The sequence below is a fragment of the Nicotiana tomentosiformis genome, chromosome 11, assembly GCF_000390325.3.
Source record: "Nicotiana tomentosiformis chromosome 11, ASM39032v3, whole genome shotgun sequence".
NCBI lineage: Eukaryota > Viridiplantae > Streptophyta > Magnoliopsida > Solanales > Solanaceae > Nicotiana > Nicotiana tomentosiformis.
The window spans coordinates 1,614,343-1,640,670 of NC_090822.1; the positions used below are offsets into that span (position 1 = coordinate 1,614,343).

A 26,328-nucleotide genomic window follows, 5' to 3' on the forward strand; every position below is an offset into this window, starting at 1 on the left:
TAGGACACCGGGCGAATTCAAATTAATCGGGTCCAGTTGAACGCGAACACCTGATGGGAAATAAAAACAGCAAAGGGTCAAATATACACTTGTACTGTGAGAAAATGTTTAAATATACTTGTCGTTATACTTTGGGTTCAACTATACCCCTGCGTTAATACTATTGATTCAAATATACCCCTATTCGTTAAGTTTGTTCAAGATGGACATACAATCCTACGTGACACTGATATTTGATGAGGTGGATGCCACATGGCATGCCATCTTAGCGCCCCTAATCCATATATAAAAAACTAAAATTTCAAATACAATATTTTTTATGGTAGCGGTAATGGTAGAAATAATGGTGGAAGGGAAGAAAATCTTAGTGGTATAAAAACAAATAGAAGGGAGGGGTAAAATGGGTTAGGGGCGCTGAGGTGACAAGTCATGTGGCATCCACCTCATTAAATGTCAGTGTCACGTAGGATTGGATTTTCACTTTGGACAAACTTAACGAAAAAGGAGTATATTTGAACCAATAGTATAACGATAATGATATATTTGAACTCAAAATATAACGAGGGGTGCATCTAAATCTTTTCTAATTGTACAAGATTATATTTGATCCTTTTTCGCAAGAAAAAATGATATTTCATTTACGTGTCCTTTACTCTAACAGAGTAACAGTGTGTGGATAAGAATATGCAGATAAACTTTAGAAACAATTTCTATCAGCTTTACAAGTAACCAAATAAGAAAAAAGAGACATTTCTTTCTCAATCAATATAAAGCGATGAACATTTTCAAACTGGAGTTTTCAACTTCGAAAGCTGAATAGTGAATGCCAATGTATTATAGCAACCGTAAAATTATTTTTGTATCACCTATAGGTCAGGAGCAGTGACGAAACTAGAAAATTCAATAAGAGTTTTTATGTTTTGAATATCCTTTGCTAGTGGGTTATGCGAGAGCGTTCTAAGTTCATTTTTTAATCAATAACAAGTACTAATATTTTACCTTACACGTAGTATAATTTTTCGGCGAAGGGTGTTCAGTTGACCACCCTTGGACCAATATAGCTTCGCCCCTTGTCACGAGTTCGAGCCGTGGAAGTAACCACTAATGCTTGCAACCCTTCCCGGTCCTTGCGTGAATGCGGGATGCACCGAATTGCCTTTTTACTCTCACCTATTGTATAAAAAGACTTTTAAAGTCAGGGTAATATAATTTCAAAATTCTTGAAGCTAGAAAAGGCGAATTTTGAAGTAGAATAATTTTTTGAGACCTATTCCTACCAAGTTTTTGCATAGGAAAATGTCACGTTTGCACTAGAGTGAAGTGCATGATTTTTGTGGACATTCTTGAAAAAAGATTTTAATTACATATACCCAATAATTGACCCTTTCTCAAGTTTTTGTATAATTATTTCTGACGTTTGCAAAAAGAACAATCCTGCATCTCATCTTGTCAACTTTTAGAATTGGGTAGTTTGCGGGTTGCTGCAAAATTGTCCAAAATTGGCTATAATATTGAAAGCTTATGACTTGTTATTTTCATGACTTTTTTGAGAGGAAATTATTGAACCTTTTTCTTTCTTGGCTTACTTCATCAAATATCATTTGCATCCAAATCATAGACTCTCGTCAAAACAAATCACTACAAGAAATTGAGGATACGACGACATTTATTTAGTGACTATTAAAATAAATGTCGGAAAAAAGATGTTTTTGACATTTATGACAAAATGTCGTAAAAAAAGACATTTGATATGAAATGTCGTCGGAACAATGACATTTTTGAAGAAATGTCGTAAAAAGTACGACATTGGTGCAAAATATCGTAAAAACTAGACATTTGATACAAAATATCGTAAAAAAGATGACATTTGGTACAAAATATTATAAAAACGACATTTGATGCAAAATTTAGTAAAAATACGATACTTATATCAAATGTTGTAAAAACATTTTGATACAACTGACAAAATATATGATCATACTTTAAATGTTATATTATTTGTCGGTAGTTACGAACATTTACATCTACTATTGAAAATTTCTCTAATTTTTCGAATTTTAAATCATTCTTTGTCTAAAAAAAATCAACCTTTATATTTAATATTTAATTAGTGATAATTACCTATAACATAGACGATTTCTCTCTCTCTCCGGGGTAGGGGTAAGGTCTGCGTACACTCTACCCTCCCCAGACCCTACTTGTGGGATCATACTGGGTTGTATATTTTTTTTTTTTTTTTGTTGTTGTATAAACGATTTCTCTTATTGTTGATTAATATTTTAAAAGGTTAATTCGTCTAGGACTAGCTCCTGGGCTAAGCATTTGCAACGGCTTAAGTGTAGGGCTTAATTTGTGAGGCTTATATCCCAAACATATGGTTATGCGCCCTAAACACGCCGATCGCTCAGCGTTCGAGGCTCACTCAACAATTACTAGGTCAATCATATGTTAAAATTTCTAATTAATAGTGTTGTCCCTCAAAATACATTAACAATTGAATGATCTTAACTCAAATAACGAGTCATAGTATTGCATATTTACTAAGTGAGAACATCGTGAGGGTGAATATCATTTGAATATTTTTTCTGAATATATATATATAGCCGAACTTTATATCTTCACTATATATAGCCGAACTTTATATCTTCACTCGCTATAATTGGTTTTTTTTATCTCCCAAAATTATTATGAGACTTTTTATTATTTTACTATTTAAAAGTAATTTTATATTTATTTATGAAGGAGTAATATTTTGAATTATAATATTAATAAAGTTTATTGATTATTTACTTTTAGGAAGGTAACTAAATTTGTAGTTTGATAATAATATCTAACTTTTAGCCTTTTAGGGAAGTAATAAAATGTATTTTTTGATAATAATTTTAACACTATTGCATTATTTATACTTGTAAAACTGTTAGATATTTTAGTTTTTTATGAGTTTGCTTAATCCTTTGATTTTTTTAAACTTTTAATGTACTTTCTATCTTTTTATTTTCTTTTCGATTTCTTAAACTAAATATATAAAGATTCACGAAACTTACACCTCACCCGATATTAAATAAAATTTCCACATCGTATCACGTTAAAATATTGTGCCTATTTAAAATTTTTATTAAAATATCACTGTTTAGTATATATATATATATATATATATATTATTACTACTACTTACTAGATGTTGGATTTATTTAAAGATGAAATATTTAAAATAAAACAAAAATATTGATAGAACCAAGGAACCCACCATTGACCACAATTTAAAACATAAGTAAAATTAGCCGTACTCCAAGCTTTAGAAGTCCTCAGTACCTATCCGCTCCTTTCTCAATCTAAATCTCGAATCGGGTTTTGCTCAAAATTTCAAATTGGGTTTGGCCAGAATTTCTACAAGGAGCTATGTATGGAGAGTATTGGAGATTTAGAAGGAAAAGATTTTGGCGGTAAGAAGTTTCTTTCCCTCCTCCCAATTCTAAAAAATACAGTTTCCTTCCTTAGTTAGAATTCTTCAAAAAATCTAATATTTTACATTTGGTTGTGCTATAATAGATATTTGGAGAAGAAAAAAGTTTTATCACCGAGGTTTTTGCTGCTGAGATTTCACAAAGCTTATTTTCTACAAAGTCAAGGTACCAGTTTAGTTGACAATTTTTTTTTTCTTAGTTGTTTGGATTTGGGTTAATAGATTTCTTTCTTTTTCTTAATTTTTCGAATTTGGGTTAAACATTTTCTTTCTTTTTCCGAGTTGTTCGGATTTTGTTTTGAAGAATGTTAATCTTTTTAACCTGATAAAGGAAGAGAGTCTCGTAGGTTGTTTGGCCAACATAGAAATAGTATATTGATTTAAATATAAAAGAACAGATAAATAATAACGAACACAATAGACCTAGATTTTTATAGGCAACTCTAACTTATTTTTATAGGCAACTCTAACTTATTTGGGGATGAGACATAGTTTGATGAATTGATGGATGGAAGAAAGTTCGTTTTTTTTGGGCAGTTCTTTAATTTGTTTTGCTTTATTCATATCTCTAATATGAGATTTTTGTGTTCTAAAAATACTTAGTAGGTTTCTTCTTTCCTAGTTGTTTAGAAGTTTGCTTGCAAAGTATGTTTGTAATATTTAAACTTTATGTATAGAAATAATGGTACTATTTGAAAAGATTGGATTAGTATGATGTCATTTACTAGTTCAATCTAAAATAGAGCTAAATCAAGTTCAATCAGACATCAATTTAATACTTGTTTGTTAAAAGTTATATTTACTCAAGATGTCAATTATGGTATTCTATAGTTTGATTTTGCTTTGTCATGATAAAATATTATATAATGTGGCAATAGAGTGAACTAGTTTATAAGATTCATTTTTGAAAAAACTAAAGAAACTAGATATGTTTTTTTTCCATGCCTTGAATGAACACATTTGTATAGTCATTAGTAAAGTGTATAAATTAAAATAAATATTTGTATTCTGCGATATACTCTTTGTAGTTTCTATCTATAATTAATCTCTTTTAGTTGATTTTTTTGCTATATATATAGGTTATTCTTAATGGATAAGAGTTGGATAAACATATCGAATAGGAATGATCCTTTATATGAGAATGGAGCCAAAAAGTTTCTTTATTTTGCCTCATTAGATAGGCCTAATGCATATGAAATCTTGTGTTCATGTCGTAAGTGTCGTAATATGAAATTTATCCCAAAAGAGTTGATTGTTGAACATATTGTGGTTGATGGATTTCTACCTAGTTATGTTAATTGGATTTTTCATGGTGAGACATCATCTTCATCAATGTCTGTGGATAGATTAGATAGAGGTGATGAGATACAAGACTTGGTGCATGATGCTTTTGGAGTTCCTCCTACTAGTGACTTTATTAATACGGACACTCGTGGTGATAGTTTTGGTGGGTCAAATCAACATAATGTGGGATTTGATAAGAAAACAGAGAAGTTTTTTAACTTATTGAAGGAAGCTGAGCGTGAATTATATTCTGTAAGTAAATATTCATCAATGGGTGGAGTAACAATTCATTTTCCATGTTGTTAGAGTTGTTAAAAGATGTGTTTCCTGAAGGTGAAATGTTACCTAAGTCCTTTACTGATGCAAAAAAAATTATTAAAGATTTAGGACTCGAATACAAAAAAATACATGCGTGTCCAAATGATTGTATGATCTATTGGAGTGAGACAAAAGATCGAACTGATTGTAAGTTTTGCAAAGCTCCAAGATACAAATAATTTGTAGGTGAATCTGGTAGTTTGGAAACCTCAAAAATTCCAGCAAAGGTGTTTAGATACTTTCCATTGATACCGAGGCTTCAAAGATTATTTATGTCATCTAAAACATCTACTGATTTGAGATGGCATACAGAAGGTCGCACTAAAGACGGGGTAATGCGACATCCTGCTGATAGTATTGCTCGGAGAAAATTTGATGAATCGCATCAAGATTTTTCTCAAGATCCTCGAAATGTTAGACTTGGATTGGCTTCAGATGGATTTAATCCATTCAGGTCTATGTCTATCTCACATAGCACATGGCCAGTTGTCTTGGTTCCATATAACTTGCCACCATGGTTGTGCATGAAGCAACCATACATGATATTATCAATGATTATTGATGGCCCTCATGCATCGGACAATGATATTGATGTCTATCTACGACCGTTAATTGATGAGTTAAAAGAATTATGGGTTGGTGTTGACACTTATGATGCATCAAAGAATCATATGTTTCAAATGCGTGCTTCATTGCTTTGGACAGTCAGTGATTTTCCAGCACTAGGTAACTTATCAGGATATGGTGTGAAAAATAGATATGCTTGTCCATGTTGTCTAACCAAGACTAAATTTCTGAGATTGAAATATGGGCGAAAATATTATTTCATGTCGCACAGGCAATGGTTACCCCATGGGCACAAGTTTCGAAAAGATAAAATTTCGTTTGATGGTTTGAAAGAGTTAGAGGCAGCACCTAAATGTTTGTTAGGTATTGAATTTCTTAAGCAATTGAAAGGTATTAAAAATAAATTCGGAAAATGTCCATCGACCAAATCCCAGAAAAGAAAATGGAAGAATTCTGATCATATTGATGATGCCATGTTGCAATATTTATGGAAGAAAAAGAGCATATTTTTTGAGTTAGACTACTGGAAAGATAACATGATTCGTCATGATCTTGACACAATGCATATTGAAAAGAATGTATTTGACAATATATTTTGGACATTACTAAATATTGACGGGAAAGGAATAGACAATCTGAATTCTCGTTTGGATTTACAAGAGATGGGGATTCGAAAGGCGTTGCACCCTAAAAAAAGAGCTAATGGCAAATACTATCTACCTCCGGCATATTTCACCTTGAGCAATACATAAAAAGATATGCTCTTATAAGTTTTAAGAGATGTGAAAGTACCAGATGGATATGCTTTAAATATATCACGTTGTGTTGATCTTAAGCAACGCACTGTGCATGGATTGAAGAGTCATGACTGCCATATTTTAATGCAACAACTCCTTCCTATTGCTTTGCGAGGCCTCCTTCCCATGAATGTCCTTAAGTCAATTATCGAATTAAGCAACTTTTTTAGGGACATTTGTTCAACAGTTATGAATATAGGTGAATTAGAAAAACTCCAAGATCGAGTTGCAATAACTCTTTGTCATTTGGAGAGAATATTTTCTCCATCTTTTTTTGATATCATGGAACATCTAGTCATCCATTTAGCTGAAGAGGCAAAGATTGGTGGACCTCCACAATACCGTTCGATGTGGGCATTTGAAAGGTACAATTTCATTATTCTTATTTATAGTACTTATGAAGTATTATATTGAACTATAATATTATTTATTATTTTAGGTACTTGCTTACTTTTAAAAATTATGTGAGGAATAGAAGCCATCCAGAAGGTTCAATTGCAGAGGGATATCCAAATCAAGAGTGCATGATATTCTGCTCAAGATATTTACATGATGTGGAGACAAAGTTAAATCGACCTTTAAGAAATTATGGTTTGTATAATGAGATTCCAAATCAAGAGGGTCGTCAGTCAACTAAAATTGACGGGTTTACGCTTGATGACATTACCCATGCCCGAGCGCACACATATATTTTATTTAATTTTGCTACCATATCTCCATATCGCGAGTAAGTATCAATAATATTCTACTTTATAATTAATTATTAGGTTATAATATTTATAATTTTTTTATTAAGTTTTCATGTGTTTTACTTTTGCAGTGAGCATATAAAAGAAATCAAGAAGCAAAATCCTCGTCTATCGAGACATGATGTGGATCGGATTCACAATAAAAAATTTCATATATGGTTTAGAAACTATGTAATTGTGAACCAGCTAAAATGCTTTTATACACACACACACTATATAAAATATTATTTTTTTAATTAGTTCTTGCTTATTTATAATTGATAGGTTGAGAAGATACATATGGCAGGTGAGCAAATACCAGAAGAAATTCAAAATCTAGCTATTGGCCCATCAAAGCAAGCAAAAAGGATGAGCGAATATATAAGTAATGGAGTTAGATACCTAACAAAGTCTCGTGATGGAAAGCTAAAAACACAAAATAGTGGAGTTATGGTAAAGGCTTCCACTCAGAGCTATGCAAGCGCAAGAGACAGAAATCCCATATTAGCAGAAGTCACCTTTTATGGAATTCTGACGGACATGATTGAGTTGTATTATACCGCAAACCTCAAGTTTACTCTTGTTAATTTTTCTCATCTACTCTACAAAAGGTAGCACCCGTCAAATGAACCTCTCATCTTTGCTTCTCAAGCTCAACAGGTGTTTTATGTCCATCATCAAATGGCAAAAGAATGACAGATTGTAACTGAAATTAAACCAAGAGGTTTTTATAATTTAGGTGAAAACAAACCAGCAAATGAGCATATGGAAGAGTACATGGAATTGTGGCCAGAACAACAGCTGGATGATACTATATTTGAAAATAAAGAGGATATTGAATGGGTTAGAGAAGGTGTGCCGGGAATAGAAATTGACCCACTTACTTTGGAAAGTAATGAGACATATGATGAAGAAGACGACATATCTTAGTTACTTTTATTAGTTTTGTCATTATTTTAGTAAAGATTGTTATTAAACATATATAGATCATCGTGTTGGGGATTTCTTACTATGCGTTTTAGTTGTTTAAATCTCGTATGTGCATGTGTCTTTTTGTTTGGCTTGTTAGTTTGATATTTTTTTATATTTTTGGATAGTAGAAATTATTTTTCAAGTTTGCAGGAACTATAGTATTTGAGCAGCTTTATTGTGATGGCAAGAAAAAGACAGAGAAATTCCAGTCAAAAAATGCTTCTGCCTGATTTTTCGGAGCAACAAGAACAAATGGAGGTGCGGCAATGCCTCAACCACCTCAAAACTGGCCACAAAATGAAGGACAAGCTATCCGATCTGGTAAATCAAGAAATGATTCACATGAAATAGAAAATTTCCTAGGTACTTATTCTGTATAATATCTTATCTTTCTTGAATAGTTACACTTTGTGTATTTGTACACTTTTTCATAAGCAACCTCTTTTTTATATTTGGTTATTGCAAACTCTATTGCTAGTGAAGAACAATCTAAGCGACCTAGGGGGTCCTACTATGATGCACTCAGGATGGGGAAAAGATGGTGGCATTTTACATGTTGAATTCAATAATCTTAGCCAAGCTATTGGGCCTGATGCAGCTAGATTGAGTTCAAAACTTGGTGTCATAGCGCGAAATGACATTTTAGCTCCCTTAAATCATAAAGATTGGAGGCTTGTACCTAAACTGTATAAGAATAGGATATTGGCTTATATTAAGGTGCTTAAAAAATTTTTAAAAAAAATTTATATACTAAGATGCTTATTGATATTATGCTTTTATACATGTGTTATATGTTGATATTTGCAGGAAAATACTGATGCTACTGAGGATATGAGACGTATGTTGATGATATCGGTTGGATCTAAATGGAAATAATGGAAGCATGAAACAAAAATGATCGGTTATGAGCCATATAATAACGATATTGAGCGCTTAGTTAAACGTCCAGATAGGGTAGAAGAAGACCAGTGGCGTGCATTAGTTCATTATTGGAGCTCTAATGAAGCAAATGTATTCTCCGAGCATCAAGCATCTTCTTCTCTTGCTCTTAGCACATGCTATTAGCGCATTCCGTATGCGGATCACACTTTTTTCTTTGAATATTTTTATGCTTTTCCTCTGTCATTCTTCTTACTTTTTATCTTTTTTCTTTTAAAAATGTTTGGCCATGAATTATCTCTAATATATAAAATTATGTGTAACTTTTCTAGAAAAAAAGCAAAAGGAACAAAGAAAGTCGAAGGAAGTTGAGTATGCCACGCACATCAGGAAGAAAAAGTCATTCTCAAATTATAGATAATGTATACCATATTTACTATAAGCTTTCTGCAATTTATATATCAATACTTATTTTCTTGAATATATTTGTAATTCATTTTTTACTATTTAAACAAATGACAAAGAAGAATGGTGTAAAACCAAGTTGTATCGAGGTGTTCAAAGAAACACATACGAGAAAGAATAAACAACCAGTAAATGAGATAGATGATGAAACTATGGTAAATTCTCATTCTTTATGAATATAAAATTACTTTCTTTCCAATATAAAATTTTATTAACTTTTTATTGTTTTACCTTTTCTTTCCAAAAGAAAGAAATGGATGAACTTGCTAAGGTGTATCCTGAGTTAAATGTCCTTGGAAGTGCTCCCAATGATGTGTATGTACAGATTATGGGACCAGACACTCATGGAAATGTTCGAACTCTAGGAAAAGGAGTAACTCCAAGTTTTGTTTATGGCCCTGCATATAAACGATCCCAGGCTGAGCAAAGAGAATTTGATACAAGTTGAAAAAGCTACCTCCGCCATAAGAATTGAGATGGAAGAAAAATTGTCTGAAGCAAAAGAAGAAATAGAGCGAAGGAGAAAAAGTTATTTGAAGCAAAAGAAGAAATAAAAGCGATGGGGAAAAAAATATTTGAAGCAACAAAGGATATGAAAGCAAAAATAGACGAGAAAGTAAAGTTAGGTATAGGTGCATATCTAGAGTCTTTGGGTATTACTATTGGCTGGCATAAATAGGAAATTATTTGGTAATGAGCAGGTAAAATATATTGTGCTCTTTAGCAAAAATTTATTATTTTTAAGATAATCTTGTAATTTAGTTTTCTTTTAATTGTAGTAATCTTTTTCTTTTGTGATAGGTTTCTGATAACTCAATGGACGATCACCAACAATCAATATCACCTGTTTCCGTTGTTAACACAAAGAAGGTGAGTTCATAAACTCATTTTAACTATATCTTTTTAACTATAAATTACGAATTGATGTTACTATGGGTGTAACCTTAGTTTATTACTTTTACTTTCTGTTCATGTCTAATTTCAACTTAAGAAAGTTATGTATATGTTTTTTGGGTATGTACCTCACATGATTTTCAGGGATAGTTGCATTCCCATTTTAAAGAATCTTGGATTTGTAGCTTGTGCTATTTTGGGAAAATATTAATTATAATTTTTACGTGTCTACATTGTATTGGAGTTATTGCCTAAGGGTTTAATTGTGCTGGTTGCACTTTAACCAGATTGGCTCCGTTAATTTCAAAAGAAGAATGCTTTGTTTAAGCACACATAGTCGGTTTAGGTTATTGGTAAAAATTTTGCAGTGACTGAGTATTTTTCCTTCTCTTGCATATGTGCATTTGATTAAAATTCAAGCTGTAATAAACATGGGTGGTCAGTGATAGTGGCTAAAGTTTGTGGCACTGTGATGATCATAGAGGCTAGCAGTGGGCCCTAAGCCAACATGGGGAAGTCAGAGTGGATTAGTTTTAATAGCCTGGGTTATTATCTTCATTGTTTCTCTCTAGCCAATTCCACATCATTTTCCCCTTCTTCTCAACTGAATTATCTCTAGCTTATTGACTCGGTGGTCTTTTGTAGGGACATGGGTTTGTCTCCCTCTTTCAAGTAACTTTTATTGATAGAGATCTTTTCTTTAGGACAATTCCATGTAATCCTGTGACCTAAAGAAGTTAATGCGATAATCAAATCTAAAAGGCGGTTTATGTTTGCCACATTTAGTTGCACAATTTCATTTATCTCTGCTACGGAAAAGAAAAATTACTTTACCAAGGGCTTAAGGATTAAGAAAATATTGTATTGGATTATGTAAAAGTTATTTGCTTATATTTGTGGTTAGAGTGCGGCTGATTGGTCGTATAAAATAGGTCACATCGTAAGTTTTTACAAGTTTATTTTTGCTCATATATATGATTCAGTTGTTCTTTATTCAAGTAGAAGGTTGGTTTATTTTTTAACATCATATGATGTTTGATTTATAAGTTATTTGGTTTCTTCTCTTGCATATTTCTTATAAGGTTCAGAGTTCTAATGTCTGCCTTTTTTTTTTTTTTTTTGGGATATGTTGCTATTATGTGCTGCTTGAGTGTAAAATAATTTGAAGGGTATATTCTGATGTATGGTTCATTTCAGCTAGCTAAATTTATCTCTTACTTAAGAGATAATTAGTGAGTAGTTTTACTTGGCATAGAAGTCAAATTTACTTTATCTTATTTAGCGACCTTATCTTCCAAATGCAATTAATAGAAGTATCTTGAGTGATTTTGGAGTTGTCATTACTAATATGAAACATATTATAAAGGAATTGATTGAGAAGTTTTTATTAGTAGTTAAGTTTCAGTATGTTGATAAGATTCTCATCAAGCATGATTTTACCCTCCTACATAAGTTATTTAGACTCTTGTAGAACATCGAAGAAAGAGTAAGTTAAAGACTCTTGCCTAGATCAGGGAAATAAAGATCTATGATTGAAACGCCATCATATTAGGAAATAAAAATTATTATTTGACTTTGTCCTGTTTTTTATATCTTGTATTCACAATTTTTTAAACTACCAGAGTAGCCAATCTTATATTTCTTAACAGGTTAACATAATCAAAAAAACTGGAGTTAGTGAAGTTGGCATAAAGAAAAAGAAATGGGTAAGTTTGAAAAAATTACAAGATTCTTATTCTTCCTTTTCAAAGGGAGAAACCCTTCATGTTATAGTTTGCAAAACTTATATAACATTCATTAGTTTTCAACTCACTATACCATTTACGGAAACTAATATTTCAAAATTCAACCCTCCTCTCCCACATCCCCCCACAACCAAAAAAATATCTTCATTAGATTATTTCAGTTATTGTTGGGTTTGGGCGGTTGCGTTCACTTTGTTGGATTTTTTGCTTTATGTTGTCTGTTTCTTTCTCTCTTCAGCTGCTAGTATTACATTTATTATCAATTTGTTTCTCTTTTAGAACCTCAATCAGTTATTATTTTTGGTATTCCAATTGTTTTAGAGGAGGAAAGAATTCACTTTAGTAAAAAGTTATAATTCTTTTTTTTTTTACGTCTTCTTGTGCAACATTTTTGAAGGAAGTGATACATGTCAATTACTGGCAATGAAAAGCTTGACTCGTGGAGAGTTGGTTTTATAAGATTTAGTCTAGAAGTTAAGGAAATTAATTCGAATTAGGAGTGATCTTAACGTACTTACACGTTGAAGTTACTATCTTTTATGATTTAGTTAGATTTGAGTTTTACGTGAGAACAAATCATTTGATTTGACATTATCTATCTTGTACTAAGTACATTTTATACTGCTACTTTATTCTTTGGTTACAGTATTAAAAGATATTTTCTTTACATTTATTTCATGTTTGTTATAAAAGTTTGACATTTGTGAATGTAAATGATGATGAAACTGAACAGAACATTATTATTTACATTCTAAAAAATATGATACCTACATTAATTTAAATGTCAAACATTTAATGCGACATTTTGCTATATTGTAAAAGATATGTCACTTATTTTTTAAATGACATTCACGTAAATTGGATACGACATTTTGTATATGTTGTGAATTTTCTTAGTGACATTTACCAAAATGTCGAAAATTTTAATACGACATTTTGTGAAGATCATACGTAAATGTCGTATTTTTTTAGTAACATTAATCTAAATGTCGAAAATTTTAAGTGACGTTTCTCCTAGATGTCGTAAATTAAACGTCGTAACATTCTTATCGATATTTACCTAAATATCGTAAATTAAATATCATAAATTTTTATTGACATTTACCTAGATGTCGTAAAACAAGTGTCATAAATATTTTATCAACATTTACCTAAATGTCATAAAATAAGTGTCATAATTTCTTACCGACATTTACCTAAATGTCGGAAAATTATCGACATTTGATGCAAATGTAAATTAAATATCGGTAAATAAATTTGTGACATTTAAACAGCTTAGTACGACATTTATTAAATGTCGTCGTATCTCCAGTTTCTTATAGTGAATATAATGGTGCATAGAGAAAGTGTTGGAATATTACTATTGGGTCGGGTTTACCGATAAAGGATGTTAATTAGCATATTAGCTCATTAGTTTATTCTCGTCTTAAATCTTACTTATAACATATAAATACACCATTATGGACGTTGGAAAAACACGTTTATCAACTAATATTTGACAACTAGGGTTAGGATGTCTTTGCATCTCAGAAAAATATTCTTAGGCCGTTGAAACAAGGGAATATAATTCATCCGTTTTGTGAGAGTTCTGAATGACCGATAACTCAAGCCGTGACGGCGTGACCTATAAGTCTCCTGTATTAGTATTTACAGTTATATACAATTGGAAGAAATTATTGTGTTACATATGCTTATTTGTTTTACGAAGGAAAATAAAGGAGAAGATAAGGAAGAAGAAAGTGTTCTGGGTTTGAGTTGTAGTTCTCAAGTATAGATCACTATTGAAAGAATGTTTGGATCAAAGTTACTCGATTCGACTGAACTCGTATTCGAAAGACTAGCTCCACTCTCGCATAAAACTAATGAAGACCTCTCTTCAATTGAAATAAGAAACATGACCACATATTATTCTCAATAACAACAACAACAACAAACCCAGCTTAATCCCATACGTGGGGTCTGGAGAGGGTAGTGTATACGCAGCCTTACTGTTGCGACCAAACACACACGCAAGTATACATGGTCATCAAGTAATAAAGTAGTGAGTAGAGTATCGTTCCCACAGAGATTTATGGTTAACTTTTGACTGATTCAAACTCAAACAACTTATCTATTCAAGAGATTTTTCTCAAAATGTGTAGGTAATTAATTAACAACCAAAGAAACTATCAAGCAATTATATAAACTAGAGATCGACTAAAACAAGTAGGTAATTTCGGATAAAAATCAATAGGAGAGAATATTCCAGGATCATAGGCTAGCTAACAATCTTGTTGCATTCTCGACTTAAACTGACTAATGATTTATCTAGTTTGTTGATTGACAGGGTTAATGTTACTCAAAAGAATCTGTCGAGTTCTTACTCGCATATTCAAGTTAACTTAATACCTATATTTCTATGGAGTTAAGACTAACACGAACACATTTACACTTTCTGGAATTCAACCAAGCAAGACAATTCAGTATATTTCTATCCTAATTGCAAATCTGTTCCCCGATGCTCGGGTTCGAGAACATGCTCTATTTAATCCTATATGCAATCTAGAATTTTCACTTTCAAGTTCAACTCCAGATTCGTAGTTAGTATTTTACTGTTAGCTACGCAGCAAAATAATTAAGAACAAGATTAAATAAACAACCCAATATGAAAAAATCAAACTCGTCAATTTAAACTTCAAGCGTCAACATTCATGTAGCACCCATAACCCCTGAACGAATGAGTTTAGCCACGCATACTCATGGTAGCAATCTCAAATAATTCCCATAAATACATACGAATCAATAAAAGAAGGAAAACGTAAGAACTTAAGATGAATTCTGTGATTTTCAAACTCTGTGATGGCTTTTTCCCGCTTTTCCATGTGTTAGATGTAACGACCCGGCCGATCGTTTTGAGTATTACAGCCCCGTTCCCCTATTTACTGCTCATTTTCTGCTTTACAGTTATTATATGACTTGCTGGGGTAATTGGTTCGGGTCCGGTAAGGTTTCGGAATGAATTAGAACACTTAGTTCCAAGGTTTAAAGCTTAATTTGAAAAGGTTGACCGGATATTGACTTATGTGTAAAAGTCTTCGGAATAGAGTTTTGATGATTTCAATAGCTCTGTATGGTAATTTTGGACTTAGGAGTATGTTCGAAAAATTATTTGGAAGCCAATAGTTAAATTATGTTTGAAATGGCAAAAATAAGAAGTTTAAGTTTGGAAATTTGACCGGGGAGTTGACCTTTTGATATCGGATTCGGAATCCAGTTCTGAAAATCTTCATAGGTCCGTTATGCCATTTATGACTTGTGTGCAAAACTTGAGGTCAATCGAACTTGATTTGATAGGTTTCGGCATCGAATATAGAAGTTAGAATTTCTTAGTTTCATTAAGCCTGAATTGGGGTATGATTCATGTTTTTAGCGTTGTTTGATGTGATTTGAGACTTCGACTAAGTTTGTATGATGTTTTAGGACTTGTTGGTGTATTTGGTTGAGATCTCGGGGGCCTCGGGTGAGTTTCGGATGGTTAACGGATCAATTTTTGGACTTAGAGTTTTGCTGAATTTTTTTTGATGTCTGTGTCTGGTTTCATTGTACGCGATCGCATGAATTGGTCCGCGGTCGCCTAGGCTTAGCTGGGCAGTGGAGGTCTTGTGCTATGCGATCGCGTGGGAAGATCCGCGATCGCGTAGGCTTAATTGGGGCTGCTGAGTTTTTTTCCTATATGATCAGGTAGGGAGGACCGCGATCGCGTAGCTGGGAAGAGGTAATACATCGCGAACGCGTGGATCAAGTTGCGTTCGCGAAGAGGAAGTGAGGCAGCAGGGGTCACGCGAGGTTATGCTTCACGATCGCGTGGACAACTCCACGATCGTGTAGGTCTGTGGAGCTGATGCTTTGCGATCGCGTAAGGTTAAAATGGTCAGTGGGGAATCTGTGCTTCTCGATCGCGTGAGAAGGTCTGCGATCGCGTAGAGTAAATGAAAAGGCAGCAAAATTTAAGTTCTGGAAATGGGATTTTGTCTCATTTTCTATTTTTGATGATTTGGAGCTCGGGGAGAGCCGATTTTCGGGAGATTTTCAAGAGAAACATCAGGGTAAGTGTTCTTAACTCAATTTCGGTCAAATTACCCTAATCTATTGTTATCTTTAGCATTTAATTGGTGTTTTAAGTTGGAAAAATTGAGAAGACCCTTAAGGTTAAATTGAGGATTTGAAGGTCGAGTTGATATCGGAATTTAGTAAATTTGGTATGGTTGGACTCGTGGTTGAATGAGCGTTCATATTTTATATATTTTATCGGGTTCTGAGATGCGGGCCTCACTGGCGATTTTTGAGTGGAATTTTATTTTTTTTAAAAATTAGTATTTTCATATGGAATTGATTTCTATAATTTGTGTTGACTGAATCGAATTAATTATGACTAGATTCGAGGCGTTCGGAGGCCGATTCGCGAGTCAAATACATATTAGAATAAAGAATTACACGGTTTGAGGTAAGTAACACTTCTAAAGTTGGTTATGAGGGTATGAATCCCTGAATTACGTGTTATATGAATTGTTTGAAAGTGACGCACATGCTAGGTGACGGGCGTGTGAGCGTGCACCATAGAAATGGTGACTTAAATAAATTCCGTAGAGTTTCATAATCAAAGAATCATGTCATTATTCACATGTTCCCCACGTGTTAGAGAAGTTGAGCTGAGGCTCGTATTAAAGATCATGTTTAGGCTACGTGCCAATATTTTGGGACCCACAGGGTCGTGTTGCTATTGGATTAATTGTTTTAAAATGTAAACATCATACTCAATCATGTTCATCCATTTGTGAGAATATTTATGGGATCGAGCTGTATGCCACAGCATGCCATATTGGTTTTATATTTATTATTATATGGATCGGGGATGCACGCCGCAGCAGGCCTTATAGGCTTTATTATTATGGGATCAGACTGCACGCCGCAGTAGGTCATATTAGATTTATATAGCGCTTGGGCTGAAGGAGCCCCTCCGGAGTCTGCACCCCCCACAATGAGCGCAATTGATGTTTATATTTGGGATGGATTTCCTAGGGCATGGAGTTGCCATATTTATTTATTTATATATGGCATGGATCTTGCCTAATTATATATATTTGGGGATAGATCTTCTCTTGGGCTGAATTGGCCTTATACAGTACTGAGTGACTGATTGTCAGTTGATGTATATATATGGGGGATGGATCTTAGACTGGATTGGCCATATACAGTACTGAGTAATTGAGTAGTTTGAGATTGTGAGTACACAAGGTTTCCACTGAGGTGCATCACATACATCATGTACATTGGCATGTAGATATAGAGATGACATATTTCTCATATCATTCAGAATTGATCTATGTTACTTGTACTGAGTTTAACTGTTGAACTTGAAAGCATGCCTAATTTCCGTACTGTTATTTCTATTCTGGACTGTACATGTTGAGCTCGTTACTACTTTCAGCCCAAAGGTTAGTCTTGTTACTTATTGAGTACATGGAGTCAGTTGTACTCATACTACACTCTGCACTTCGTGTGCAGATTCAGGTACTTCCGGATATGGCGGTTGCTAGATTTTGGTGTTTCATCTGTTGGAGACTATCGAGGTAGCTGCTTGGCATTCACAGACCTCGACTCTCTTTCCTTTCAGTTATTTGTACTGTTTTACATTTTCAGACATTGTTTGTATCAGTCAGACTATGTTATCATTTAGATACTCATATACTCAGTGACACCAGGTTTTGAGAATGTATTTGTATCAGTATTTGTGGGACTTTTCTCTTAAATTTAAATATTATGCTTTCAAACTTAAATAAAATTGTGGTTTATTGAGGTTGTAGGCTTGCCTAGTATTAAGATAGGCGTCATCACGGCAGATGTGAATTTTGGGTCGTGACATTAGATCACCTAAAAGAGGCTTTTTGGCTTATATATTGCGTACAAAAGTCGTGGGCCAAAGTTTTCCTTTTCCTATTTCGAATCAGCTTCGGGGATTGATGCTGGGGTGGATGCTTCATGTCTAACTCAGCTTGAACTTCTCAGTATCGGATGCTAGGGTGGATGCTTCGCGTCCACCCTCTATTCCCTCATCCTTGTTGCGCCCAGGTGCGGATGCTAAGGTGGATGCCTTCTCCCGACTTCACTGCTAAAGATGAACCAACTAGCCTTTTTTCCAATGTTGGATGTGACGCATCCACCTTCTTCTCCTATAGAGGGAGCATCTTTTCTTCATATTTTTGCACTTCAACCATCCTAAATCATCACACACAAGTCAATTAGTCATAAAATCAATAATTAACACATGTTGGGCCTTTTAAACAACAAATAACACCAAAAAGCGGTTAAAATATGGGTAAAGTAATATTAAAACATATACAAATATGTTCAACATCACTTACCCTTACCCTATAAAGACAAAGATGCCGTTTCCGATAGACTCACATCACTGCACTAAAAATTATGATTACTGGTCACTAAAAATCCTCACGTGGCGGATGGACCTCCTGTTTCTACAGCCAAATTATTCCAAAGTTCCCTAGCCGTCCTCTTTTATGAACAAGTGAGTCTCCCAACACCCATAATGATGTTTATATAGACTATACTAGAACTTATGATTAGACCTAATGGACCGGCTAATTAGCTAGCACATCTTATGAGTGTTCCATGCCAAAAGGCTATTTTTCCTAACAGGCCATATAATGTTATCCGTAATATTCCTTCTGCCCCATTGAATGGTAGTTGTTTGAATGGGACTTCACTTCACTTACTGCTATGAAAATTTTGGTTAAGTGCACTTGTTTCAAACCTAGATAAATATATGATAAATTTAACTAATATTTATCGGCGGCGTAAAATATTTTTTACACTATCAAGATACTTTTAAGTAGATAACTTATCTTATTTTGGAATTTTTTTGTAAGAATCTCTATACAAAATTATCGAAACTTATGCTCCTTAATGCAAAATTATCCATTTATATGAACATGATCATGCAAACTATAAACTATATAAAGATCAAGGGCACTTCTAATTCTTTTGCACAAATAACTTAACCTATATATTAAAATAGGAAAAAAATATAAAATTGACCGATCGACTGAAACTAATTGCATTTGCTAGTTAAAAGTGTATATTTTATGTATTAGTACACATATATACAAAAATATTTATTTTTCGACTATTATTTTTGAGAGCGACCGAATATATACAGTTTAGCCCCAAGCTGTCGCCTCAAGGATAAAGAAGATTGATTCAAGAATTCAGTCATCTTCTCTTAATCACTGAGTGCATATATCAAACCTGACGTGTAAAAGAATAGTTTTTAACTATTTATATCAAGAAATTATGGATATGTTTGTGTAGTATTTGGCAGTTGTTCTATGTCTTATCATACATTAAACAAAAAGAGGTTCTAAAAGAGCGAATATAGTTTAGTATAGCTTCGAAATGTCCCCGAAAGAGAAAAAATGTAAAGATGAGGTTTTTATAAATTTTTAGAAAATATATTTTGGGTGTCAGTGAACGCGAGCTTTGGAACAATGGTAAATTTATCTCTGTATGACCTATAATAAGGCATAGGCTCAAATCGTGGAAGCAGCCACTGATACTTGCATTAGGATATGCTGTCTATATCAGACCTCTTGGGGTGCGACTCTTCCCCTGACCATGCGTGAATGCACAGCACCGAAATGTCCTTTTTTTTTGTGTGTTAGGTATTGCTTTCGTGAGGATAAATATGAAAAGGAAGAGCATAAATTTAAACCTAAAAAGGCAACATGAATGCGATTTAAACAAAAGGAAAGATTAGACAAGAAAAAGAAGACTGAAAATGAATGAGCATCTCTTTTGTTTTCTAGGTAAGAAGAATATAGCAAGATAGCTATTTGGCATTTTTGTCAATATGACACGCCTAAGATTTTAGCTAGGTTTCTTCTGATACAAGGCACATTCAGAATTTTAATATAATGATTTCACCTTAAGTTCTTATCACTTAACTCATTACGCATTTACATGTATATCTATACTTCATATTGATAATGTTGGGTTCAGTCTACCAACGATTATATATATGCTACATTCGTCATTGTTTCAGATGGGATTTTTTACCGTTTCGATTTTCTAAGCAATAAATCGAAGGTAAAGTTCAATATCATAATTTGGATGACTTTGAAAAATTAACTCAAATTTAAATCTTAAAAGGGTAACCATGGATGTGATATCTAAACAAAAGGTAAGATTAGATAAGAAAGGAAGTCTAAAAATGAATGAGCATCTCTCTTATGCTTGTAAAGGAAATAAGAATGGAAGATAGCTAAAGAACTTTCAAATGAAAGCATAGAAGAGTATCACCCAAACACTTGGCAAACTTTAGTTTGTCGTAAAAGTAAGCAAATAAAATGAGTGCTTTATAATTATCTTGTTTAAGAGTTGACTAAAGGTCGGAAGTAGAGTTTCGGACTATAGGTTCCGGCGAACAGTAGCTTTGATCTAAATTTTATGTTTATTTTAAAATTATTTAATATATATAAATTAATAACTTAGAATTTAGTAATTCAAAAGAAGTAAAATTTCGCCCGTACACTTCAAATTCTGAATCCGATTCTAAAGTTGTAGTGATAGTACAAGGTTGCATTGCACTATGCTTTGTTCAAGAAATACAGTGAAGAGTGTACTGCATTTAAGGGGCATTTTCATGTTGCCGCATGTTTTTCTTAATTATTTGTGCTACTTTTAATGATGGACATTTGCAAGTCACTTTGAGGATTAATTGGATTCTTTTTAGTGGAGATTATTCCAATGTCTTTTTTGCTTCTTTATCTATCGTTAAGTTTTTGGGAAGTATTCAATTGAGTTTGGTGAGCTTTGTCGTTAACTTAATAATTTCAATTTTATAAACAAAATAATATATTATTTAAGGGGTAAAACTATATATTACCGCATGATTTTCTACTCTTAGAGCTCGAATATGAGTAGATTAAGGATGAAAATATTTCAACTATCTGACTATATATTTATGGTAAAGACAATTATATTGTATATATGTGCTTGATATGACATTGTAGCAAGTTTGTTTGTCTTGGTTCTAGCTAAAATTGGGAAACCGGGGTCTGAGCAATTGGAATAGCAATAAATTGGTGTTTACAACATATCGTAAATACTTACTCGAACTCGATTCTTTCACTTCACCAAATAATTTAACTTCTTGCATGCACTTGACTAAATAGTTTAACTTTATTAGTGAGAATGTTTATTACTAAACAATGATTAAGGAGTAAACAACGATTGGAGATAAAGTTTTACTAATATCATAAGAGTAATAAAACAATCAAATACGCTATGTACTTTGTGACATAACAAATTTCTCTTCCGATCCCTAACCCCAGAGGCGGACTTACGTACTCAAATACGCTATATATATATATATATATATATATATATATATATATATATATATATATATATATATATATATATATATGTTGACAACGGTTATATATTTTACTTGGAATTCTTAAGATCAAAAGTTCGATGAGACAATAGTTGAGCAGTCTGCTTATGCATTCCGTCACCTTCAATTTCTGGATTCGCTTCTATCAATAGTCTTCTTATGTATACCTACAAATCCGGAATCCGCTTATATCAATCCCACCCACCAAAGTGACGTTGCTCAAATGGAGTGCAGTGGCCAATAATTTTGAGAAAGATAATTATGGTTACAAGTCAATTAAAATGATTCCAGGAATAAGGTGTACAAACCAATAACTCAGCAAAAGTAGAGGTATTCAAAGAGAATGCACCCACTAAACAAGACAATGCGTGCTGTTGTGTACCACTTCCCCAAGAAAAAATACCATCATTAAATCTTGAAAACTCCTTTCCCTATGTATGCAATTATCCTATTTTGATCTCATTTTCACAAACCAAAATCAATTTTTTGATTTTTTATTACCCCATTTAGATTCACTCTCATATGCAGCAACAAGTCACTGGCACTTATTGCATAAAAAACATAAGATCACTATCTTTAACTAGAGTAAATTGGGTGTACTTGTGATTTGTTCACTATCTTTAATTAGGGAGTTGAGCAATATTAACATCTCTTGAACCAAGAAAAAAAAGTTGGATGGATGTTCAACGGCGGACGTATAATATTTAGCTATGGGTTCAGGCGCATGTAATACTTTGGATACTCTGTATATATGCTAAGAAATCTAATAAATATATATAAATATTAAATTTTGAATCCAATAACTCAAATGGTTAGTGGGTTGTATTTCAGTGGTTTTCAAAACCCATACAATTTAAATTGGTAAATGTTTTATACTTATTATTCTCATACCTTTAGCTCGAACCCAAAATCTTTAGTTAAAAACGGGAAAATACTTATAATTCCACCACCACTTTTGATGTAAGAAAATTCAAACGCGAAATCAGGATTTAGAAGTTATGGGTTCTAGTCATTTTAAATTATTGGATTCTAAAATTATAATTCTTACATATTCAATGAATTTTGTTAGACAAATACATGATCTGGATCAAAGCGACTGCATTCATCCGAACTCATAGTCGGCTAGCTCCGAAAATTACTTCTTACACCACATAACACTTTACTTTTAGTGTAGGACTTCTCGTGCGAATTCAAAGTAATAACTATCGAATAGGTGAGTAACCACATTTTTCAAGTCGCCACGTATCAAAGGCAAGTCTTCAACAGTAACCCTAAAACAACCCCACTAATAGATGACTCATGAGGGGGTAGGGTGTTGAATAGGGGTAACCCAAGTGTAATGTCGTACACGTGTTCATACAAGTGTCACGTGACTTACAACTACAGTACAAGAAATTAATGCATGAAATTCTTGTTGTTTCCTTCAGTTCAAGTTAAAAAGCCTAGGTGTCTGATTTTTCATGTGAATTTCTGAACTACTCCCTTCGTTAAAGGCTTAAAGCTAGACCACTAGAGATAGACAAAAGAGTAATATAAAAGATTAAGTAAATAAATTACAAGAAATTAAATCTTTATATTATCATTTTTTAACTGATCATTTTCTTATATAATAATGGTACTCATCAGTATTTAAACCTGAGATGTCATAATTCTTCTCCCACTTTATTGACCAATTGTTCATATTCTTGGCATATATATATATATATATATATATATATATTAAAAAATAAAAGAGAGGAACCTTTTCATGATATTCAGGCATTTCAGGGTTGGGATCTCAGTACGTTCTTTGGACAACATCAAGATACATCTCATTCAATGTCTACCTAACTATTTTTAAGGTGGGTGATTCACACCATATATATATGAGAAGATAATGATAAATTGATGCAATATATATTAAAACTAGAATCTCTACATAAAGGTACGTAGGTATATGGAAAAAAGAATATGTTCACAAAATAAGGCATTCTCTACTGAATAATAATAATTCTATTTTCTTTCACTTTATTTTATACTCTATCTAGAAGTTAGAAAAATTCTATAAATTTAAATAAAGGTAGTTAATATAAAATTATTATTAAATCAAGAAAAGTAGCATAGATAAAAAGGGTATCGCACCTTTAACGAAGAAAATAAGTGAATCATAATATTGTGGGCGGAAACAACGTTTCAGTTACGGGTTCGATCGAATCAATAACTTTAATCCAAATCTTATATTTATTTTTAAAAGTTTATTGAATATATATAAATTATTAATTTAAAATTCAATAATTTAAAAAATTAAAATTTCGAACGCATGGTTAGGCCTTTGATATTGTAATCCTATAGGCTATGCTTGAAGTTATGCATTTTCTCATTGTTTGGCTTCCTATAGAGTACCAACATTTGTTTTGAAGGTAGTTTAGATGAATAATAGCATATGTAAAGAATTAACAAATGGAAAAAACTAATTAAGATCTTCCTAAAATTAAAACAATAAAGTTTTCCCATTCATTCTCCAAAAAATATATACATTTCCGGAATTTCCAAGAAAGTTAAGGAAAAACAAAAGAAGTTATATCTACCTCTACTTTTTCAAAACCACCTCCCAATTTCAAATATTCCTAGCACTTCCATACCCATAGAAATAAGAAGATCCAAAATTTATAAAGCAAATTAATTTCCCTTAAATTTTCTTCACCTTTTTTTTTAAAACTAAGGGGACTAATTTGAGCATTTCCACTTCATGTCCACCACTTACCCTGAATTCACTCGATTAATTCAGATTCGCATCGCGCTGGGTCATCAAACGATCTAGCGTTCCATATTAGGAGCACTTTCTATATTTTCCAAACTCAAACTCGAGACCCCATTTTCTTGTTTCTTCTCTCCCTCCTCTTCTCCCTCCAATTTCTCCGTACCACTCTCACTGCTCGTAGTACAACCACTACTACTACTACCAAAAGATGAAACCCTACTAGATATAGGTGTAGCAATAAAAGTTGGATTCATTTCTCCAGCCATAATAACCAAAAACTTCTCTTCAAAAACTGGTGGTGCAACCTTAACATCAGATCCATTACCATTATTATTCCCTTCTCCAGCTTCAAGATCATCTCCATTTTCACCTTCATTATTTTCAAGGTAACCCGAAAGTCTCCAATAAGAACAAGCTAATATTAATAAAGCAAATGCAATAAGTCCTAACATAGCTGCTAATCCACCGAATAAATACGGTACCGGTGAGTGCCACGGCGATCGTGGCGGCCCAACCGGAGAAATAGCGGAAGAAGATGACTCTAAATTCGTCATCTGATAAATAATCTTCGTTTTTCAAGTCGAAATATTTGGTAATACCGAAATTTGGACGTACGTCTAGTTTAGTCGCCTCAGAATCAAACTTTCTTGTATAACGAAAATTTACTAAATTTAGAAAGTTTTTTGGAAAATATTTTCTTTTTCTTTTTCTTTTTCAAATGGTGGTGGTGATGGAGGAGGAGAGAATGGAATGAAGAGGAAGAGTAAAGGGACGAGATTATATATACAGATGAAGAGAGTGGATTTAATTATTTGTTTTGGTTTTAATTTTTTTGAGTGAATTGTGTCGTCATTGCATGAGAAGTGGGGGCTACGTTGTTATACTTATTTATTTATGTTTTTCCTTTTTAAGGGGGGACATCTATATATACAGTGGGAAGCACTCAAAAGAAAGAAAGAAAGAAAGAAAGTTGATTGTGGATGAGTTAAAAGGGTCCCAATCATCTTTTAAATTTTTTATGTTTTAGGAGAAAGAATTTGTATAAGAGAACTTCTTTTATTTAAGAGTTAATACCCTAAAATAGTCTTAAACTATTAACTTTTTATCAGTTACGTACTTAAATTATTGGATATCTATAAAATTATACTAAAATAAATTGCCCTTCATATCAACAAAATAGTTGATAGTGTTAGGAGGAAGGGGGAGGGGGCTAGGGTATTCGACTTTATTTGTAGGTTAAATATATTAAAAATATAACTAAATAAATAAGTATCAATTTTTTTCTTAACTGTTTAAACTATTTAGATAAGTTGACACAATGGACGACGAATTTGATCGTTAAATGATAGAGTCATTTCGGACTATATTATATTATCTTTAATATAAAGCTCATTTTGTTTAATTACCAAATATTTTTTTAGTTTTATATATAAGCCAAAGAATGTAGTGATCAGCTGACATGATTAACTGTATAATAAAGCCTTAGATCCTCTGGCAAGGGTTATAGTGGTGTGATAAGTATTTTTTTATTCTTAATTAGATGTCTCGAGTTTGAGTCCCCTGTGTGAAATCGCCTTTTTTTAGGTAGAACTTTATTCTCCAATATGAAATTTTTAGGGACGAATTCAAATTTTATGGGATTTCAATACAGATATCAGATATCGAACACTGCATGGAAACACAAAGAAAAGGCCTTAGATTTGCGAGTGGGATATGAAAAAAAAACGTACAGAAAAACCAATGATTTGGATGTCTTTTAGCTTAGTGCTGATTGTATGCAGTGCCAGGATGACCTTGACCATGGCCCCCATTAAAATACTAAGGAAAATATTATTGTACTTATACTAACTTTTGAAGTAAATAAAAAAAAAAATTTAGTTACTCGAGAATAAATAATGTAATCCCTTGTCCAAAAAAAGAATTAATGGCTGGACGAACCACTAGAGGCAACATATTTATGTTTTCAATATAAATTCAAATATCAATTCTTAACCTTTTCTAGATCTACTTTATATTCAGAATGTT

General features: G+C 32.7%; 2 protein-coding genes across 8 annotated transcripts; one reads left to right on the top strand and one right to left on the bottom strand.

Moving 5' to 3' along the window:
* Window positions 1–3,259: 3,259 nt before the first annotated feature.
* On the top strand, window positions 3,260–9,489 carry LOC104096205 (uncharacterized). 7 transcript variants are annotated; one of them, XM_070188380.1, is made up of 6 exons: window positions 3,260–3,443; window positions 3,550–6,794; window positions 6,869–7,156; window positions 7,250–8,492; window positions 8,608–8,846; window positions 8,937–9,489. In XM_070188380.1, exons 4-6 carry the CDS (start codon window positions 8,396–8,398, stop codon window positions 9,003–9,005), a joined length of 405 nt encoding a protein of 134 aa, XP_070044481.1. In that variant the 5' UTR covers window positions 3,260–3,443; window positions 3,550–6,794; window positions 6,869–7,156; window positions 7,250–8,395; the 3' UTR covers window positions 9,006–9,489. The 7 variants fall into 7 exon arrangements, 3 of the variants coding, with proteins under 3 accessions (XP_070044481.1, XP_009600839.1, XP_009600838.1); XR_686263.4 differs by lacking the exons at window positions 8,608–8,846; window positions 8,937–9,489 and having other exon boundaries at window positions 3,263–3,443; window positions 3,550–3,629; window positions 5,378–6,794; window positions 7,250–7,349; window positions 7,443–8,188; XR_004507014.2 differs by lacking the exons at window positions 8,608–8,846; window positions 8,937–9,489 and having other exon boundaries at window positions 3,263–3,443; window positions 3,550–3,629; window positions 5,378–6,794; window positions 7,250–8,493.
* A 14,870-nt stretch (window positions 9,490–24,359) lies between these two features.
* Window positions 24,360–24,857, bottom strand: LOC104096207 (protein GLUTAMINE DUMPER 5-like). Its single transcript, XM_009602547.3, has one exon. It carries the CDS (start codon window positions 24,855–24,857, stop codon window positions 24,360–24,362), a length of 498 nt encoding a protein of 165 aa, XP_009600842.1.
* Window positions 24,858–26,328: the final 1,471 nt, after the last annotated feature.

What these genes read in the sequence shown, in the direction of transcription:
- LOC104096205 (XM_009602543.4), top strand. Translation starts at nt 6,514, where the DNA reads ATGCAACAACTCCTTCCTATTGCTTTGCGAGGCCTCCTTCCCATGAAT. An exon ending in TCGATGTGGGCATTTGAAAG is followed by an intron (nt 6,795 to 6,868) that starts GTACAATTTCAT and finishes TTATTATTTTAG; the next exon opens with GTACTTGCTTACTTTTAAAA. An exon ending in ATATATGGTTTAGAAACTAT is followed by an intron (nt 7,350 to 7,442) that starts GTAATTGTGAAC and finishes TATAATTGATAG; the next exon opens with GTTGAGAAGATACATATGGC.
- LOC104096207 (XM_009602547.3), bottom strand. Translation starts at nt 24,857, where the DNA reads ATGACGAATTTAGAGTCATCTTCTTCCGCTATTTCTCCGGTTGGGCCG.